Here is a 20,025-nt window from a genome sequence, read left to right on the forward strand (position 1 = left end):
GCTCATACAAACAGTGCAGAAAGTATTCACCCTTATTCGAAAAATAGGGAAAAAACACAGCAATGTGAATGGAGCTATCCAAAGTTACCTTGCGCTGAAAAGAGGGATTCAAAATAGTGTAAGAAACTTCTCTGTGTGGAAGATTTTCAGTCCATATATTTCTAGTTAATCACTGTATATTAATCAGATCAGACAATAGTAGCAGAAGTAGCGAACATAAACTCGTCAAGTCAAAAAGTAATAGAAAATATATAATTCTACAGCATTACTAAGTATTCGAAAGTAATCCAAGCAAGGCAGGCAGTCTGTTTCCAGTCGAAAATCCTTTATTAAGTACACAGACAAGCGATCCAATAATTTCCTCACAAGCTTTCTAAATATATATATACTTTTTATCAGGCATGGGAGTGGTTTATTGTGCTGTAAAACAAAGTGTTATTGGTACACATGTTAAATTCACATCCCTTCCCCCATCAGTGTGACATTCGAGCTGGTCCTGCCCTACCTAGTAGCTGTCATAATAATATATAGCCCTAATGTACTTTAATGGTACATCTTATTTAACCAAATTATTAAGTAGATTATTAAGTCTGTGATTTTATACAAGGCAAAATACTACATGGCTGGAAATATATCAACCTTAGTTCATTTTGCGATCAAAAATTATATATAAATATATACATATACATTTTGCATGTAGAAATCAGTTTCTATTTTCATAACCTATTGTTAACAAAGATCGCTTTCGTCCTTCTAGACTTCTTCAGGTCTGTGTACAAGAATCCTAAAAACCTATATAATTGTATAATTAGTTAGTATTGTTATTACCATCATTTTGAATAAAGTGGAAAAAAGAGAACCAGAAAAAAAATATATATATATGTATGATGATGGAAACAAAATATACACTTAAATTTCAAATGATTTAAAATGGTATTTAAAACCAATTTGTAGAAAAAATAAAATAAAATACAATTAGTCATGTAAACAATGTGGCAATTTTCTAAGTTCCAGTGCACTTTTAATTGAACAGTAGTAGTTTAGTCCAGGCTTTCTAAAAGAGTTCAGTTTTAATTGCCACATGAGTTCATGTTTCTCCAGAATATTCGGGATGTCTCCTTCAAGATCACCCATGTCTATGCGATCCAGGATCTGGAACTTAAAACCTGTGTGTCTTTTATGAAGAGAAAGGTGTTTGGCTAGTGCATTATTTTTATATAACATTAGAACTAACTCGATTTGCCAGCAGCTTCTGAAACTCTATCACTGCCTGCAGTCACTGATGGGATGGAACATCTGGGATACATTTGATATACAACCTTTGAACTTCTAAAAATGGAACAGTATAACATCTGAGTATAACTCTTAACACCTACACTTCTGAGGTAATGACCTCCCAAGCTCCTGGGTGAAAAGCCAAGTGCTCCTCCAACAGACTGCCTCTAGAGCAGGGTAGTCAGACAACCCTTCGGGTCACTGAAAGGGCCTGCCTGAAAAGGCTCTGTAGAAACCCCCTGATTCTGAAGACAGCCCCTGCCCTGCAGGTGGAATCTATTATGGTCTCCCCCCAACCTCAGGAAGAACCCTCTAAAGGAGCATCCTGGTCAGACTGCTGTGACTTTCTAAAAAAGTGACTTTTGTCCCCTTTATGATTCCTCAAACAGGTTTACTGAAGGGTAGCAAAACACACTCCTACGGTGAACAGCATCTTCCCTTCTTGCTTGCTCCTAATAACAGTATCCTTCATTTTTGTCCCAAAGAAGAGCTATCAAAAGGGGCATTAACAAAGGATGCCTTGAAGCAATCTGCAAAATTGCATAGTTCCATCGAAGCAATACCAGAGCCAGCTGCTTGGGATGCTCCTTTGGCTGCATTCAAAATGAGCCTCATGGAAATGTTGGCAATAGACAGCAGGGCAGACAACTGAGGCTCCAGCATATTCTGAATTTTCGAAGACTGCTGCGTCATAACAATCCTCAACACATCAGACGCCAGATCATACTGGAGTCTAGTCAGGAAGGATAAATAGTTAAGTGCTCTCAAGGTGAATGCCACTGAGGCATATGACTGCTTACCTAAATTTTCCAAAGCCCAATATTTTCTGTTTGGGGAATGGACTGAGGGGCTCTCCTCTGAGATCTCATTTTTGGTGATGGTCACCACCATGAACACATCCACGACCAGACCCTTAATCCAATGAAGTCAATCCTTGGAAGAAGCAAGAATTTTTGTCCAGCTTCTTAGGAATAGGCTTCACCATACTGGATTCCTTCCAAGCCCTCTGAGACACCAGGTCTATGAGTGCATCCAGAGGAGGAACCACCCACGGCGTGGATGAGCCCATGCCAAAGGCCTCCAAAAATACTGACTCCTCTGGAGAGGGCTTAATTGGTCCAGCCCTTGCAAAGATGAAGAAACTCCAAAAGATTGTCAAAAGAGGCATCATCCCATAGAGACTTAGGAGACCCCTCTCCTTCCTCAAGGTCAGTATCCTGTGTGACAGAGTCCTCAGTGGAGTCATAGTGGTTCCTCTTACACCAGTTACCTGTGACTGGTTGGCTCATGGCAAGGAGGTATCCCATCATGCACCGCTGACATATCCCAGATATTGTTTGCTGCAAGAAGTAGAACTATAGAGAAAATAGAACAAACCATGGAGAAAGGTCTCAAACATAGAGAGAAAGTAATTGTTACAATTCCCCCCGGGCCTCAAAATAGGGTGCAGGAGGGTGGGATAGTAAGAATGAAGGGCGAGATGGACTACAAACATGGAACATTATGGTGAATACATAATTTCTTTATGTTCTGTAGTCCTATCTCACCTTCATTCTTACACTTGGGACAGAATCCCTAGCACCTGTATCTTGGGTGGCTCATGGGAAAATACTTCTGAGTAATGTGGAGCCAAAGGAAGATCTGTTCCTGGAAGCCATGTCCAACTTGTAGTGAGTTATGAATGTATGAGGTGTAGCCCATGTTGCTGCTATGCAAATGTTATCCATGGGAATTTTTGCTTGAAAAGCCACTGATGTAGAAACAGATCTGGTAGAATGGGCTTTCACCTTAAAAGGGAGATCTTTGCCACTGGACGTATAAATGAATGAAATGCAGCTTGAAATCCAGTGTAATAAAGTGGGTTTTGAGACTGGTAAACCCTTTCTTGAATCTGAAAATGAAATAAACAATTGATGTGACCTTCTGAAACTCTTGGTTCTATGAAGATAGAATCGCAGTTGCCTATGAACATCAAGCTGGTGACATTTGTACTCTGCCTTGTCAGAAAAATTTGGGAAAAAGACAGGTATTTCAATGGACTGATTAATATTAGCCTGAGAAGAGACCTTAGGAACAAATGAAGGGATGGTCTGTAAAGAAACCCTGTCTCTGTGAAATACCAAATAAGGAGGCCTAATAAAGAGGGCTTGCAGTTTTGAGACCCTCCTTGCAGATGTAATGGCCACTAAAAATATGGTTTTCCATGAAAGAAAGTTGAGATCACAAGTTGCTGATGGTTCAAAGGGAGGCGAAGTAAGTTTCTGAAGGACAAAATTCAAATCCCAGGGCGCCACAGGGTCCATAACGGGGGGGTCTCAATAATGTGGCCCCTTTAAGAAAGGCTCTGCACAATCTATGCGCCATAAGGTTAGGATCATTAGCCAAATGGAAGGTAGAAATAGCTGCCAGTTGAACCTTAATAGTGGCAGCGGCTAAACCTTGATGGAACAGTTGTGTAAGAAACTCCAAAATCGCAGAGATGGGGGCTGTTATAAGGATCGAGGTTTCTATCATGAGCCCAGAAGGAAAACCTTTTCCACTTACTGGCGTAAATCTTTCTAGTTGAAGGTTTGTAAGATGTCAGAATATGCACAACATCAGAAGAAAAGTCATGAAGCCTGACTAGGGATGGAATTGGAGCAACCACACTGTCAAATTGAGGGTGTGGAGAGAGGGATGGAACACCCCTGACATGTGTGTCAGTAAATCTGGCACTGGGTCCAGAGTCCAAGGTTCGTCCATTAGGTGAGGTCTGAGGAAGGGGAACCAAATCTGATTAGGCCAGTAAGGAGTAATGAGGATCATCTTGCTTCCCAAGGATTTTGCTTTCTGAATTACCTTTGATATCAGAGGAAAAGGTGGGAAGGCATAGAGAAGTCCCGAGGGCCAATCGTGAACGAGTGTGTCTCTGGGTGTCTCCCTTCAGTGGGATCAGGGTTAAGTAGTTGCTGCATTTGGCATTAAGAGGGGTGGTGAAGAGATCGCAGGACGGCTGACCCCATCTGCGAAAAATTTGTTCCACAATGTGTGGATTCAGAGACCACTCGTGAGGCATAAGAATCACCCTGCTGAGCCTGTCGGCCATCACAATGGTTTTCCCCGGAATGTGTGTTGCGACCAGAAAACGGAAAGACACTGCCCTTTCCCACACACGAAGGGTCTCTCTGCATAGGGGGTAAGATTTGGTCCCTCCTTGTTTGTTTATGTACCATACCACTGACATTGTCTGAGTGAATCGCAATCGTCCCCAGAGGATGTAAGCTGTGAAGTGCTTGCAATGCCAGAAGCACTGCTCTCATCTCCAAGACATTGATATGCAAATGAGCCTTGTGTTCCTGCCAAGTGCCTTGGACTGTTCTCCCTAGATAATGCCCCCCCCCAGACCCTATCTGGGAGGCATCCATGGTCATGGTGGTGACAGGGGGAGATGGAACAAATGGTCTGCCTGTGGTCAGATGGCTGGACTGGGTCCACCAGCGAATATCCTGTTTGCACGATTCTGTTATCAAGATGGGGTAAGAAAAAGGTAGTTGTTGTACAGACCACTGGGTGAAAAGTAACCACTGCAGAACCTTCATGTGCAGTCTGGCTAATGGGACTAATGTTATCGTAGACGCCATCGTCCCTAACAATTTGAGTACCATCTTTGCTTTTGCTTTAAGCTGTGAAAGTAGACTCCAAATTTGTTGCCTGAGATTCTGGACTCTCTCTATGTGGAGGTAAGCCCTCATTGTGGCAGTATTTATTTCAGCGCCAATGAAATTCACATGCTGAGAGGGCGACAATGCAGATTTTTGCCAGTTTATTGTAATTCCTAGCTGCAAGTAAGTCATAATGGTGGTGTCCCTGGCCTGTAATAGTAGATGCCTAGTGGTGGCAGTCAGGAGCCAGTAGTCCAGGTACGGAAACACATGGAATCCAAGGCGTCTCAAGTGAGACTTTACCACTGCCATGCATTTGGTGAACACCCTGGGGTTGTGGTGAGACCAAAGGGCAGGGAGCGAAACTGGTAATGACTGGCCCCCAGCCGGAAGCGCAAGTGACTCCTTGATGCTCTGTCCATTTTGTTGTGGTAGTACGCATCTTGGAGATCTACGGAGCACATCCAAATGTCTTTCCTTAACAACAGGAGTATCGACTGTAACGTGACCATTCGAACTTGGATTTCTTTACAGATTCGTTCAACTTGCTGAGATCCAAGATGGGTCTCAAGTCCCCTGTTCGTTTTGGCACCAAAAAGAATCTGCAGTAAGTCTCTAATCCTACCTGGTCTGTGGGGACGGGTTGGATGACTCTCTTTTCGAGCAACTTTTGAATTTCTACAGTTGCTGAATCCCTTGTGATTGGGTGGGAGATCCGGGATTCTTCTGGTCTGAGGAGGAGGGAAAAAGAAGGGAATACAGTATCCTCTGGTAATTATCCTTTGCACCCACTTGTCTTGTGGGATATCACGCCAGGCTTCTGGGTACAAGGATATACGCCCCCCCGACTGGCTTCAGAGACGCACAGTCGAGCCTCCTTTCAGGAGATGACCATGAAAGGAATTACAGTCTCCCTGATTCTGTGGGCCTCCCCTGCCTCTAGGGTGATGTCTACCGTTATTTCCTTCTCCTCTGCCCCTGGAAAAGGAATCACCCTGTGCGTCCTGGAAAAACCTCTGCGATTTCTTGAACCACATCTTTCCACCCCTCTGCCCTTTGGGATAGGGTCTAGAAGGAAAGGAAAAACGGACTCTCAGGGCAGACAGATTTTTCCCTTCCTGTTCGCACCTGGGTGTGTCCTTTACCTTAGGCCCAAACAACAAGGATCCATCAAAGGGGGCGTTCGTAAATGTAGACTTAAAGGCCTCTGCAAAATTACACAAGTGCATCCAGGAGTGTCTTCTAAGAGAAACTCCTGAACCCGCTGCCCTACTCGCTCCATCCGCTGCAGAAGATATCAGTCTCATGGAGGAGTTGACAATAGAATTTAAGGTAGACATCTGTGCATTAAGCTTATCACATACCACTTCAGAAACGTTACCTTAGAGAGTATCTCCCAGCTCTTTCAAGAGATCTCTCTGGAGCCTAGTGAAATGAGACAGGTAGTTCAGCGATCTGAGTTTAAAAGCCGCTGAAGAAAAGACAAGCTTCCTGTACCTATCCATCATTCGAGACTCCTTGTTCGGTGGATGGACAGTGGAGGAAGTTTCAGCAAGTTCCTTTTTGGTGGCTGCTGCCACCACCATGGCATCTACTGGCACGCCTTTGGTGAGAAAATCTTTGTCCTGAGGTGCTGATAAGAATTTATTAGGTCTTCTAGGAACTGGTTCCACAGTATCAGGAGATTCCCACACCTTTCGACTCACTAGATCCAAGAGTTCATTGAAAGGTGGAAATACCCAAGAGGTGGAAGGTTGAGACCTGAAAGCCTTCAGGTACACTGACTCCTCATCAGAAGGGGAGGTGGTGGGTCAGCCACTTCTCTGTTTCAGGATCTCAAGGATATCTGCGAAGGAGATATCATCAGAGGACGACTTGGGGGACCCTTCTGACTCCTCGAGGTCAGTGTCTGATGTAATGGACTCATTGTGGGAGTCAACATGCTTCCTCTTACAAGTTTTCTTCCGAGGAGGCTCCTCAGAAGGATATTCTGGGGAGGTCTCGGAAGACTGGGGACCACTCATGGAGGGTTCCTGAGGCTGCGAGTCTCTGCTGTGTTGGATGAGAGAAGGTGCTGAGACTGAGGTCAGAGATAGAGGGGGAAGAGTGTTGGTGCCCCTAGTTGGAACTGAAGACTTGGACAGAACACTCCTCATCAGCTCGAAGGCCGACCCCCTTGGTTCCGAGGACATCTCCTGCTCCGAAGGAGCAGAGGCAGTCCTCAGTGCCAAGGAGATAAGCTCCGAGACAGGCGTGGGGTCTAAACTCACCTAAGCCGAAGCACCGAGAGGTAAGCTCGGAACCGAAGACGTTTGGGTCCAAGTGTCCCCCTCAGGCCCAACTGGACAGCTTAGGATCCTAGACCCCACGGACGGTACTGAAGGAGTCGGAGCGGATATCGGAACTGACCGACCCACCGAGGTAGCTGGAACTGAACTTTCCGGAGCAAGTGGCACCAACATCTCTAGCTCTGAAGCGCCGGAGTGGCTTGGAGGAGGAACAGTGATAGGGTGTACAGGCACAGTAGACTCCAGAGCCAACTGGGATGGAGCCTAAATTAAATTTGCCAGTGCCGATGTCTCAAGGAATCTGCACACCACTCTCTCAATGTCCTCATCAGAAAGGCTCCTTGAGGATCTGGAGGATAAAGTGGAGGACCTAGACCACTGAAAAATTGGCGATCTGAGTGTCGGGGAAACTGGACAAAGTTCAACTGACCAGCTCTGAGACACAGGTTCAGTTATCGGCTCCGTAACCCTTGGAACCAAAACTGATTGTTCCACATCAATAACCTCTGTCGGCACCGAAAACAGCGGAGCCGAACAGGAAAGTAGTAGATTTAGCAATTTTCTCTGGCTGCTCCGACGACGACACTGAGTGAGTGGGGGACCGCCTTTTTGTAGGTTTAACTTGTCTTTTTTAGAAGATGGAGACTTGGGACTAGAGGAGGAAGAAGAAGCCAATTCTTCCTCAAAAAATGCTTTAAGAGACATTTCAATATAACTTTGTTCTTTCTATTTTGAAGGACTGGAGGACTAAAAGCATGCCAAAAGGAGCAAGATATTGAAAGTGAATAGCACCTAAGCAGTATACGCAAATAGTATGCCCATCTGCCAGGGACATTTTTTGGGTGCACTTGGTACATTTTTTAAATCCAGAAGGCTTGTGGTCTTTCAAGTCTTTACACATATCCGAAACCAAATCACAGTTACCAATGCCAGAAACAGAAACAGGAACTACCTCTAAATTAAGCGGTTAGCCCTGAGGAAACAACAGATAGTTAGACAGAGGACTAGGTCCTCTAAGTTAAATAGGCCTAGCCCTAGAAGACGAAACAGACTACAGACACAGGACTAGATCCTCTAACTTAAGCGAGCCTAGCCCTGGGAAGGAAAGAACACGAGTGACAGACCGAAGACTAGGTCCTCTAACTTAAACGAGCCTAAGCCTTTATGAAAACAGCTTAGAAAAGAGAAAAACAATTATGCAAAGCCCAAATAGCAAACAAAACCAACAATGATGCAGGGATACACAACAACAGGCCTGCGGAAGAACGGCCAATAAAAAAAGCAGAAACAGAGCAAACAATGCCACACAAGGTCTTAAACAGACACCAGACTATAAACGAATACTAAGAGAACTGAATACAACTTTTTGAAAAGCTATAAATTGTGTAACAATCAGAAAAAAATATATCACTTAGCCACGGCCAAGAAGAAGCACATCTGAGCTCAACGAGCGGCAAACGAGATCTGGGTTATGTCAGCGGTGCATGATGGGATACCTCCTTGCCATGAGCCAACCAGAAGACTTTGAGCTAGAGAATTGCTGAGTCAAAGCCAAGGTTCGGCTCCGAACCCAAGTGTAAGAATGAAGGCGAGATAGGACTACAGAACATCATCCTTTCCACACAAAGATACTCAAGACACACCCGACTCCAGGGGAGCTACAACTCACTCTGACATCAAGACTGGAGCCAAGATGTTGAATGCCAAAGCTCTGAATTAGAGGGATGATTCTGAAGCCGGGACCATCGACACTGACCTGGAAATGCCAGACTCAATGCCATGGCTCTGAGGTCAAGTGTATTCTGAAGTAGTCAGAGTCAACAAGAACAAGGAAGGAGCCAGACAGACAGACTTTCGGGTCCAACACCAAGGGTGAGAATACAGCCAGGTCAGAAAATCTCTGATCCACATCGGCCAAGGGAGGAAACCAGGGAGTTGGTGCCAAGGTTATGGGAAGAAGTCAAGGACTTGAAGTGTTAAGACCTAATTGAAGATGGGTCTGAAAAAAAGGACCTCCTAAATTGTTCCAATTCAGAAGCTTTGAAGCTGTTCACTGACCTTGATGGCAGAGTGGATAAAGCCACTGACGAGGGCTTGGAAGGTTGATAGGATGACGAGGAACCCATCTGCCAGATTCACGCTTGGGAGACTTGAAACTGGGGCAGGGAAGGTGAGGATTCTGGTGATATCTCCAGTGGAGTGGACAAGGAGAAGGGTGAAGCTATCTGACCCAATAAAACCCCTTTAACCAAGAAGGGTCTGGGAAGGCCAAGTACCAGAGACGGAGCCTCGCTCACATTCAGCACTGAAGGCAGATGGCTCTGAGTGGTCAGAATTTTCATTAATAATCTCTGTGCTGCATTACAACATAGTCTACTGATCCAATATGCAAATGATTCTACTATCATCACCTCTGCTAGCAACTTCTCAAGTCTCCTAAACATAACACAAAAGACCTTTACATCTATTGAAACTTGGCTAAACAACGCACGACTTCTACTTAATCCAAAAAAATCTAAACTCTTGCTATTCTCAACTAAAGCTCCAGCTCACAACTTTAACATATATTCACAAAACAATACTGTAATCGAATTAGTGAAAACAAGAAAATGAATGGGCATCACTATCCATTACAAACGTTCCTTCGACCAGCATATCCAAAATTAAAAAAAAAACATTTTAAATTCGGCAAACTCTATAGGCATAAACTTTACATGGATTAGCCCACAAAGATAAAACTGGCAAACATTCTACTCCTCCCATCCATCCTCTATGGAAGCCCCATCTTCACTAATTTCCACACAGCACTTATGAATAAACTACAGTCATGCTTCTATAAAACAGCAAAGTTTGCCACTCAAATGCCAAATTGCACACACCACTGCTTAGTCATTAAAGAAATTAACTGGATCGAATTTCCCCACTACCTAAATTACACCCAATTAACTCTCACACACAAACTAATCTACAATCCAGAAAACTGTCCTCCTCTTCAGACTATTCTACAAACCTACACCCCAACCCAGAATCTTCAGTCCACCAGAAGGCAACTCTTAAGTATATCCAAACCCAATAAACATGCTGGACATAGCATTTATTCCTATACCATAACCAAATTGTGGAATGTCCTACCTTCCTCTATCACTCAACTGGACACTATAAAATCTTTCAAATCTGCTCTAAGATGCCTCCACCTCAATAATCATATCTCTCCTTGTAATCACATGACTTGAGCCACCTTAAACTATGTCAATCTATAACTTTTTCCTCCTTTCCATGTCAATTTAAAATTTCCACCTCTTATTCTACCTAATTTAGCTGTAAAAATCTATCCACTGTGAAATTCTTTTAGCCATTATCTATGTAATTTTATCAATTTATTGCATATTATTCTATAATCATCATAACCTTGTCTCTATTGTTGAATACTATTTCTGTATTCAATTCTACAGTTCATAGGTTCATTTGTATGTGCAGCTTTTCTCCCAGGACACCACTGAAAATGTGTTTCTGATCTAGTGGACTTTCCCGGTCATTAAATGTCAATAAATAAATCAATACAAAGACTAACCAGCATAAGGAATAAAAAAAAAACTGATGAAGAAACTATCACCAAAAGGCTATTAGAAAAAGGATACTCTGAAACAAAGCTGGATCAAGCTGCTGACAGGAATGGAGGCAAACTTGATCTGGGGGGACAGCTGAGGAGTGGGGGACTGTGGGTAAAGAAGGTAGAGCCAGGACAGTTGAAGTCTGAAGGATATGGCCAGTGTTGCACCCAATTCAGATCTGATAATGAACAGGTTGAAGCCAGATGAAGAAGACAACATCGGATCTATTAACCAGTGGCAGCAAATAAAATCAGATTATAAAAGGATATGCACAAATCAGACTTAGCATGTATTTGGTATCCCATGTAGCACATAGTATCTTACTGAACACATTAGAAAGGTTACATATAGTTTCAAGGGCATCAAAATGAACAAACTGCTACTATGTAATATAATAGAAAGTGAGAGGAAATAAGGTCCATTCAGATAAAAGGACCATGATCAGTGACTCCCGTTTTTCAATGTCTTCATAAGAGATGATAACAAAAGGCACAGAAGGAAATTCTGCTGTTGACACAAAGTTGTATAGTTGCTAATCAAGAATGAATAATAAGAAAAGATACTTTGTAACAGTGAACAAATAGTCTAAAATGGGACAACTTAAATTCAAAACAAAATAACATATCCAGAATAAAAAATAAGTAAATACAGAAATATGCAGACTTTTAGTGGATGGGGGCAACAACAACAACAAAATAAGAAAAGGACATGAGACTACTGAGAAACTGACAAGGAATGCCAACACAACAGTGTGCCATGTACTATTCAGTACTGTCAAGGTTTACAAATGTGGGAGACAAGGAACTTGGCATGTCAGCAACCATCCTCTGTAGCCTACTCTGTGCAAATGAAAAAAAATGCAAGTCTTCCATATTTTAAAGAAATAACCTCAGAAAACTTTCCAGGAATTAAAAAAAAAAACACATATGTTCTCATCAGTGTGTCACCTACACCTTCCTGAATGGCAAGCACATCACTGCCAACATACAGATAATTTGGCATTTCTAAGCATACTCTTAGGCCTTGAAGTAACCTACACAACTGTACCATTTAGAATCTGTTTATGCCATGAACCTATTAATCAGCAGGACTAATTAATCTAATAAAATGGAACAAACAAGTGCACTGTTTCTTTGCATGTATGTTGAAAATTCTCTGCTAGGTACATTGCAAGTTATCTTCCTGAGTGTTGTGTAAGCTATTAAAGCTGGAAGTAAATGGAGCTGAAGGCAGGACAAAGATAATCCAAACTGTTTTATTGTGAGCGCTTTCGGCTCGGACCTTTCCAAGCCTTCATCAGACAAAACAGGAAACTGCATTAAACAAACACTTAAGTACTGACATCAATTAAAACATTAATTAGAGCTTAAAGCAAAACTGCTTAACAAATGTAGCTTCATGACAATTGAACTTAAACATTTGAAAGATGTCATTTAGGAATCTATTAAAAAATAATTTAAAAACTACTAAGTAAAGGTGGAAAATACTTCAAATGACCAAGTTGTAAACAAATATTTATGAATTAAAAACACGTAGTGATAATTGCAATTATTCATAATATTAAAGACTAAAGTTAAAAGGCTTATTACAGTGCAAAATGTTGCATAATATTTATGGGAAAGCTAACAGTAAAAATCATCTATTTAGAGATAATAAATGTAAAACACATTTAATAGAAAATGCTTCATTAAGTCCTGGGAAGCATTGAGCATTAGTAAGAATTTGCCATTTTAATTCATCTAGCTCAAGCCGTAACTGCCAAGGGCCACCTCTAATATCCACTATTCTTTTCTGCAAAATAATAAATCTAAAAAAATGTGTTGGGTTGTGAGCAATATGCTTAGCTAGAGCGTTGTTAGAGTCATTGTTGTTGATAGCATAACAATGTTCATATACTCTTTGTTTAAATTTAAGCTCCGTTTTACCAATGTAAAATGCATTGCAAGTTTGGCATAAAGCTGCATATGTTACTGCCTTAGTCTCGCAATTAAATCTTGAATTGAGATAATATTTAATACCATTAATCTCGCAACAGTTAGCGACTAAAATAAATTTACATTGGGGGCAGCATCCGCATTTGAACATGCCTTTTATTTTAGAGTGTGTATAACAAATATCATTCTTTTTCTCTAGTATGTTCTTGAGGTTCAAGCCTCGTTTATAAGTTCATTTAGGTTTGTTCCCTAGTGTTTTAAGGTCCGAGCCGAAAGCGCTCACAATAAAACAGTTTGGATTATCTTTGTCCTGCCTTCAGCTCCATTTACTTCCAGCTTTAACAGTTTTTTTAGTTCTTGTGTTTGTATTGTTGTTGTGTAAGCTATCCCAGTTTTTTATTCTTACCTCATAAGCTGCACCATGTACTTTTACACTACTATATCTCACAGGGTGTACAGTCAGCAGAATACCTTAACATGATCTACTCAAGATTCACTGCTACAATGTTGCATCTCTTAAAACACATATTATGAAGTAAACATTGCTCAAACTCCTACACCTCACACTTCATCTAGTATAAACTATGAGCCTACACCCAGTAAAAAGGCCTCTAGCTCTCCGAGACTTACCTGGTTAATAAAATGAAATGTACAACTGTGTTCATGCAGATGGCCTGTTACTCAATTCCAATAAGTTTGTAAACCACTGACCATAATAAAAAAACACTCTTGAAATTCACCATGACAGCCTAAGTAAGAAACAATAGCTTGAACCTTGTTGAGTCTTTCACCATGTAGTATACCAACCCCCCCCCCCCCAAAAAAAAAAAAAAAAGTTCTTCTAGGCTTTGAACGTGACACACTCTTACAACCTCTAAACAGGTTTAAGCCTGCATACATTCTCAAAAGATACAGAATAAGAAACTCACCTTGGTAGGGTAGATCCCTTGACACTATTTTCTCGAAAGCTTCTCTCATAGTGTGACAATTCCACTATTTCATTTAGCCACTGAATGGTCTCATCCACAGTCCAGTTATGTACTAAAGGAAAAAAAATACATTAGCAAATCAGTGAGGTACAAAAATAAAAGGCCTTATTTCAAAATATGTGTTATCATCTTTGTTTTTAACTAGACTTTATATTTTCATCTGCTGCTTATACACACATACATGTTTGTGTGTGCATGCGCGTGTGTGTAAACACATATGGTCTAGGTTTTAATAAGAGTCTTCTGACTTTTCCTTGCAAATTAAGAAAGAGATGGCAGAGAACAGAACAGTCTTGTAGGAAAATTGTCAAAGTATACAGTGATTTTACATTGAAATCAAAATTTCTAATATTTAAAAATTTCACTAAAAATGTCATGGAACATGAAAGTTATGAGCTAAATTTAGAGAAGAATCATCTTGATAGATTCTGTGGTTGGTTCATCCTTTCCATGAATCAGAATTTAGCTTTTTTTTTAAACATTCACATGTTCAAAGAATAGACCTGCAACCATGACAATACATGCCATAATGTTATAATTAACTTCATTGGGGTTTGGATCCCCTGTGTCCAAAAGATCTGCTGCTATCCATAAATAAGCACCTTTCTGCAAAACAATGAACAGAAGTCAAAGATTCTGTAGCCCCACTGCTTACAAGCAATACTTTAGCACATGCCTCACCAACTCGCAGGAGAATTCAACACCTAAGACTTGCTAGAAGAAGTCACTTTCATCCAAGTGGGAGGTAAGATGCGATTACTGATCAATAAAGGAGATTCTTATCACAAATCAACTGACACAGTAAAAATATACAGTGGATATAAAAAGTGTATACACCCCTGTTAAAATGCCAGGTTTTTGTGATATAAAAATGAGACCACAATAAATAATTTCAAAACTTTTCCCACCTTTAATGTGACCTATAACCTGTACAATTCAATTGAAAAACAAACAAATCTGTTAGGGGAAAATATAAAAAATAAAAAGTGTACAATAAGCTGGTTGCTCAAGTGTGCACACCTTTAAACTAATACTTTGTTGAAGCACCTTTTGATTTAATTACAACATTCAGTCTTCTTGGGTACACACCTGCCATCAATTAACGAGACTCTGATTAACCCCAAATAAAGTTCAGCTGTCCTAGCAGGATTTTCCTGATATTTACTCAGTTGCCTGCTACAGCAAAAGCCATGGTTCGCAGAGAGCTTACAAAGCTGCAAAGGGATCTCATTGTTAAAAGGTATCAGTCAGGAGAAGGGTAAAAAAAAATTTCCACAGCATTGTATATACCATGAGACACAGTGAAGACCATCATCAAAAAGTGGAGAAAATATGGGACAACAGTGACGTTGCAAAGAAGTGGAAGTCCATCCAAAACTGATGAAAAGACAAGACAAAAACTGGTCAAGGAGAGTGCCAAGAGACCTACAGCAACAATGAAGGAGCTGCAGGAATTTCTGGCAAGTACTGGTTGTGCAATACAAGTGACAACAATCTCCTGTATTCTCCATATGTCTGGACTATGGGGTAGCGTTGCAAGACAGAAGCCTTTTCTTACACAGAAAAACATCCAGGCCCAGCTAAAATTTGCAAAACAATACATCAAGTCTCCAAAAACATGTGGGAAAAATATGTTATGGTCTGATGAGACCAAGGTTGACCTTTCCGGCTACAATTCTAAAAGGTACGTTTGGCACAAAAACAACACTTCGCATCACCAAATGAATGTCATCCCCTTTCACCAAATGAATGTCATCCCCTTGGCGAATGGTGGTGACAGTATCATGCTTTGGGGTTGCTTTTCTTCAGCTGGAACTGGGGCTTTAGTCAAGGTGGAGGGAATTATAAACAGTTCCAAATATCAGTCACGTTTGGCCCAAAACATTCAAGTATCTGCTAGAAATCTAAAGAGGAATTTCACCTTTCAACACAACAATGACCCCAAGCATACATCCAAATCAACAAAAGAATGGCTTCACCTGAAGAAAATTAAAGTTTTTGAATGGCCCAGACCTAAATCCAATAGAATATCTGTGGGGTGACCTGAAGAGGGCTGTGCACAAGAGATGCCCTCGCAATCTGACAGATTTGGAGTACTTTTGCAAGGAAGAGTGGGCAAATATTCCCAAGTCAAGATGTGCCATGCTGATACACTCCTACCCAAGACGACTGAATGCTGTAATTAAATCAAAAGGTGCTTCAACAAAGTATTAGTTTAAGGGTGTGCACACACAACAAAGTTTTAGTTTAAGGGTGAGCACACACAACAAAGTATTAGTTTAAGGGTGTGCACACACAACAAAGTTTTAGTTTAAGGGTGTGCACACAACAAAGTATTAGTTTAAGGGTGTGCACACACAACAAAGTATTAGTTTAAGGGTGTGCACACACAACAAAGTCACACAACAAAGTATTAGTTTAAGGGTGTGCACACACAACAAAGTCACACAACAAAGTATTAGTTTAAGGGTGTGCACACACAACAAAGTTTTAGTTTAAGGGTGTGCACACAACAAAGTATTAGTTTAAGGGTATACACACTTATGCAACCAGCTTATTGTACTTTTTTATTATTTTCTATATGCCTCCCCTAACAGATTTGTTTTGTTTTTCAACTGCATTGTACATGTTATAGGTCACATTAAAGGTGGGAAAAGTTTTGAAATGATTTATTGTGGTCTCATTTTTTTTAAATCACAAAAACCTGGCATTTTAACAGGGGTGTGTACACTTTTTATACCCATTGTATCTGTTACTGAAACTGACAGCCTTCCTTGGATGAGTCCAGTGGCTGGACTTGATGCCAAGCTAAGCCACCATTGTAATAGGAGCTACAGGAACACACTAGAAATCAACTCAGAATACTGAGTTCTGAAGAACAGTCCAAACAAAACAAGGCCAAGACAATAATGTCTGAAGAAAGGAAGCATCATGGACCAAAGGTCATGGTGACAAGGCATGCAATATGACACTGTAAAGCAAACACCTGAGGCAGCTTCTCCCAAACAGGAGTAAACTTTGACTACAGGCAGTGTCAGTCTGTGGCTCTGTCCAGTGATGAATAGAATGTCACTGACAACCTCTAAGAAGTGTGCATTTGCCAACCACTCACTCACTCACTACAACTGAATTAACAAATATAACGACAGGGAAAACTTCAGCAACAATGCACCGCCAGTCAGCGAACAGTCCTCTTTTTTCCTTAGCTTCTGCCATACTTTGTGCTATGAATTTTAACAGTTCCCTCTATCTCCTAACTTTGCAGATACAAAAAAACATGATACAATGAGCAGTTACTTGGAAATTGTCTGGACATGGCTTTATCCTTCTACCCCTGTTACAACGGACATTAACAACTAAACTGGAGCTTCTGGTATCCTTGGTTCTTTATACATCAGAACCTGAAATTCTGAAAATGTTTTGTTACAAATCTGGGCTTGAAGTTATGATTTATTGTAGAGGTGACAACTACCAACTAGCCAATTTTTCAAGTACAAACTTTTGAGTGGGAACTGAGGCTGCAAGCTCAAACAGTGACTAGATCAGGTGCTCCAGAATATTATTGAAGTACCATGGAGAAACAATCTTTTTTCTGGATGATCTCACACATAGGTCCCCTCTTTAAAAAGTGTTTAACTGATATTAGGCATACCTTCAGGATGGGAAGACTCTGCCATAGCACCTTGCGCCAACAACTTCAGATGTTGGTTCTCTAGGTAAATTGATAAGGAGGGGAGACAACTACATAGGGTCTTAGGGACAAATGCTTGGCAGACAGAACACTGTATGGTTGTGAGAAGCACCCAAACAGAAGAGAGACTGCTTGTGACAGTCTTTATGGGGAATTTGCCTATCACACTGACATTTTCCCTTTCTGGATGAAATGTAAACACACCAAAATGAAAACAAGAGAGATAAGAAGAAACCCCAAAGGGGCACTTATCTGAAACATGGCTCAGTAACTAGCACATAAGGAAGAGCATTCAGACCGACATTCAACAATGGCATTCAGACCGGCTGCAAAGAGGTTATGCAGGGAGAAAGGTGTGACGTACAATGTCTATAAATTCCAAAGGCTTTGGTATACTGGCTAGATGTTGGGCTATCCTTGGCAGGATATCCTTTATTTAAAGAATATTACAACACTGATATGGAAGGTCATCTAAATATGTCCAGATATATAAATGTTGTCTTATTTTAATCATAACTAGTTTATGTTGTAAGTTTTCTCAGAAACGACTGACTGGTGGACGAGTGACTATGTACTGATGAGTGTGTGTGTGTGTGTGTGTGTGTGTGTGTGTGTGTGTGTGTGTGTGTGTGTGTGTGTGTGGGTACTTGCAACTTATCATTTCACCCTCTTCTGGAAAATATTGTTTGCATGTAGTTGTCTGTAAAATAATTCTGGACAAGTTACAATTACCAGTGGTAAAACTGCACTAGAAGGCACAGAGCTCATTCTAAGATGGGTAAAACTGTGGAGAGCCAAGGATTATAACTGACTTGAAGCTGTGAAGACTAGTTGGGTGTGACAGGTGTCAGCTATTACCCAATGCAGCAGTGAACATTTGCCATATGCTCTTACGGCCAGTTGCTACTTACATACTATTTGTCTTACCCTCATCCATTCCTTCAGTGACCTTCACAAAGAAAAATCAACTTGCTCAAGAGAGCACAAACTAGAAATGCAAATAAAACAAAAAATAAAAAAACAACAAACACCACCAGCGCTGAATTAATCCACACACGAAGATGAAGGAACCATTTAATAATCTGATGATGCCCTGAGGTTACAGGGTGAAAGCGCTTAGTCATTAATTAAATGATTCCCTCATCTTTGTGTGTGGATTAATTCAGCGTTTGTGGTGTTTTTTATTTTTTGTTTTATTTACCTTCACAAAGAAATCCAGCAGATATGAGTATGAGATATAAGGCATGACTTGCCCTTAACAAAACCAAATTGGGTTGGTTCCAGTACTTGGGAGGAATCCGAGAACATACAAAAATAATGCAAAGAAGCAACAGTATAGTACTGCAAAACCTAACCTTTACATGTTAAATTCAATTAGCACATTCCAGTGTAACACTATTTTAACATGTAGATATATATATATATATATATATATATATATATATATATATCTATCAAAACATCAATCATCATAACGTAAAGTGGTCAAAAATGCGGTTTACATGTTCGATGTGCTGCATATTAATTAGCTGACATTGCCAAATCAAAATATTGAACATTTCAAATTTGGTAGTTTTCAATGTCAGCCAGGGGATACACTAGACAATCTCGACGTACTGAAATGTCGAATTTCAGTACGTCAAGACCGAATAGTAGAAAGTGCAGTTACACAAACTACACTATGCTGAATGTGGAAGAGTGGAATCTGCCGCTATTGTGGTGTCGCGTTCATGACGTGTGGTGCGGTTTGTGGATTTATATGGGGTTTCAGGTACGTGCTGTGTGTTTGAGGATACTGGGTGGACATTTTAGTGTGTGTGAGTGTGTGCGGTGGTGTTTTTTGTGCGTATGTGTGTTTAGTGAGACCTTGGAGTTAGAATATAAAAGTAGGGGTTGAGGGGGTGCAGGGAGGCTTGCCCCCCTGCTTATAGATAGGTTAGGTGTATTTGTGTGTGTTGTTATGTTTATTTAGTCAGGTAGGTGTGTATGTGTGTGTGTGTGTGTGTGTGTGTGTGTGTGTGTGTGTGTGTGAAAATGGTTGCGGTATTCATGTTTATGGATTTTCATGTATATGGGTTTTCGACTATTCAGTCTAGAAATACTGAAATTCGACATTTCAGTACTTCAAGATTGTATTGTGAATCCCAGCCAGGATATGCTTACCTGCCTCAATTTACCTGCTTGCTTTCCAGCAGTACGAATGAACATAATTCAGTACTGCACAACAAGAGAATTCATGTTTTTGCAGGATGCCCCCCACACCCCCTAAAAACTATATATTCCAACTCCGAGATTGCACTACAGTGAGGAAAAGGATAAATTTCCTGATCCACATTGTACAGCAATCTCTATTTGTAACAGTGAACACATACCAGGGAATGCACAGTGGCATTCGCTGCAGCAGACACTCAGAGAATTGAAGGTTGGCAAAATGGGAATCAGTCAACTGACGTTTGAAATTCCTGTCTTCGCTGGACCTTCATTCTTCATTATGATAGTAAACCTACAAGTCAATTTTCTGAAATATCAATTACCAGAACACAGTCTTCCAAACTTTTCGGGTAGGAAAAATCATAGTCTGGACATGTACACATTA

General features: G+C 40.9%; 1 protein-coding gene across 1 annotated transcript in view; it reads right to left on the minus strand.

The window, feature by feature from the left end:
• STIM2 (stromal interaction molecule 2) overlaps positions 1–20,025 on the minus strand; it is a 1,889,444-nt gene that overhangs the window by 405,382 nt on the left and 1,464,037 nt on the right. Inside the window, exon 4 of the mRNA XM_044062150.1 lies at positions 13,679–13,790. Coding sequence (XP_043918085.1) covers positions 13,679–13,790 — 112 coding nt within the window. The remainder of the gene's footprint in view (positions 1–13,678; positions 13,791–20,025) is intronic.

The sequence above is a fragment of the Protopterus annectens genome, chromosome 2.part1 (genome assembly GCF_019279795.1).
Source record: "Protopterus annectens isolate FY-2018-M chromosome 2.part1, PAN1.0, whole genome shotgun sequence".
Lineage (NCBI taxonomy): Eukaryota > Metazoa > Chordata > Ceratodontiformes > Protopteridae > Protopterus > Protopterus annectens.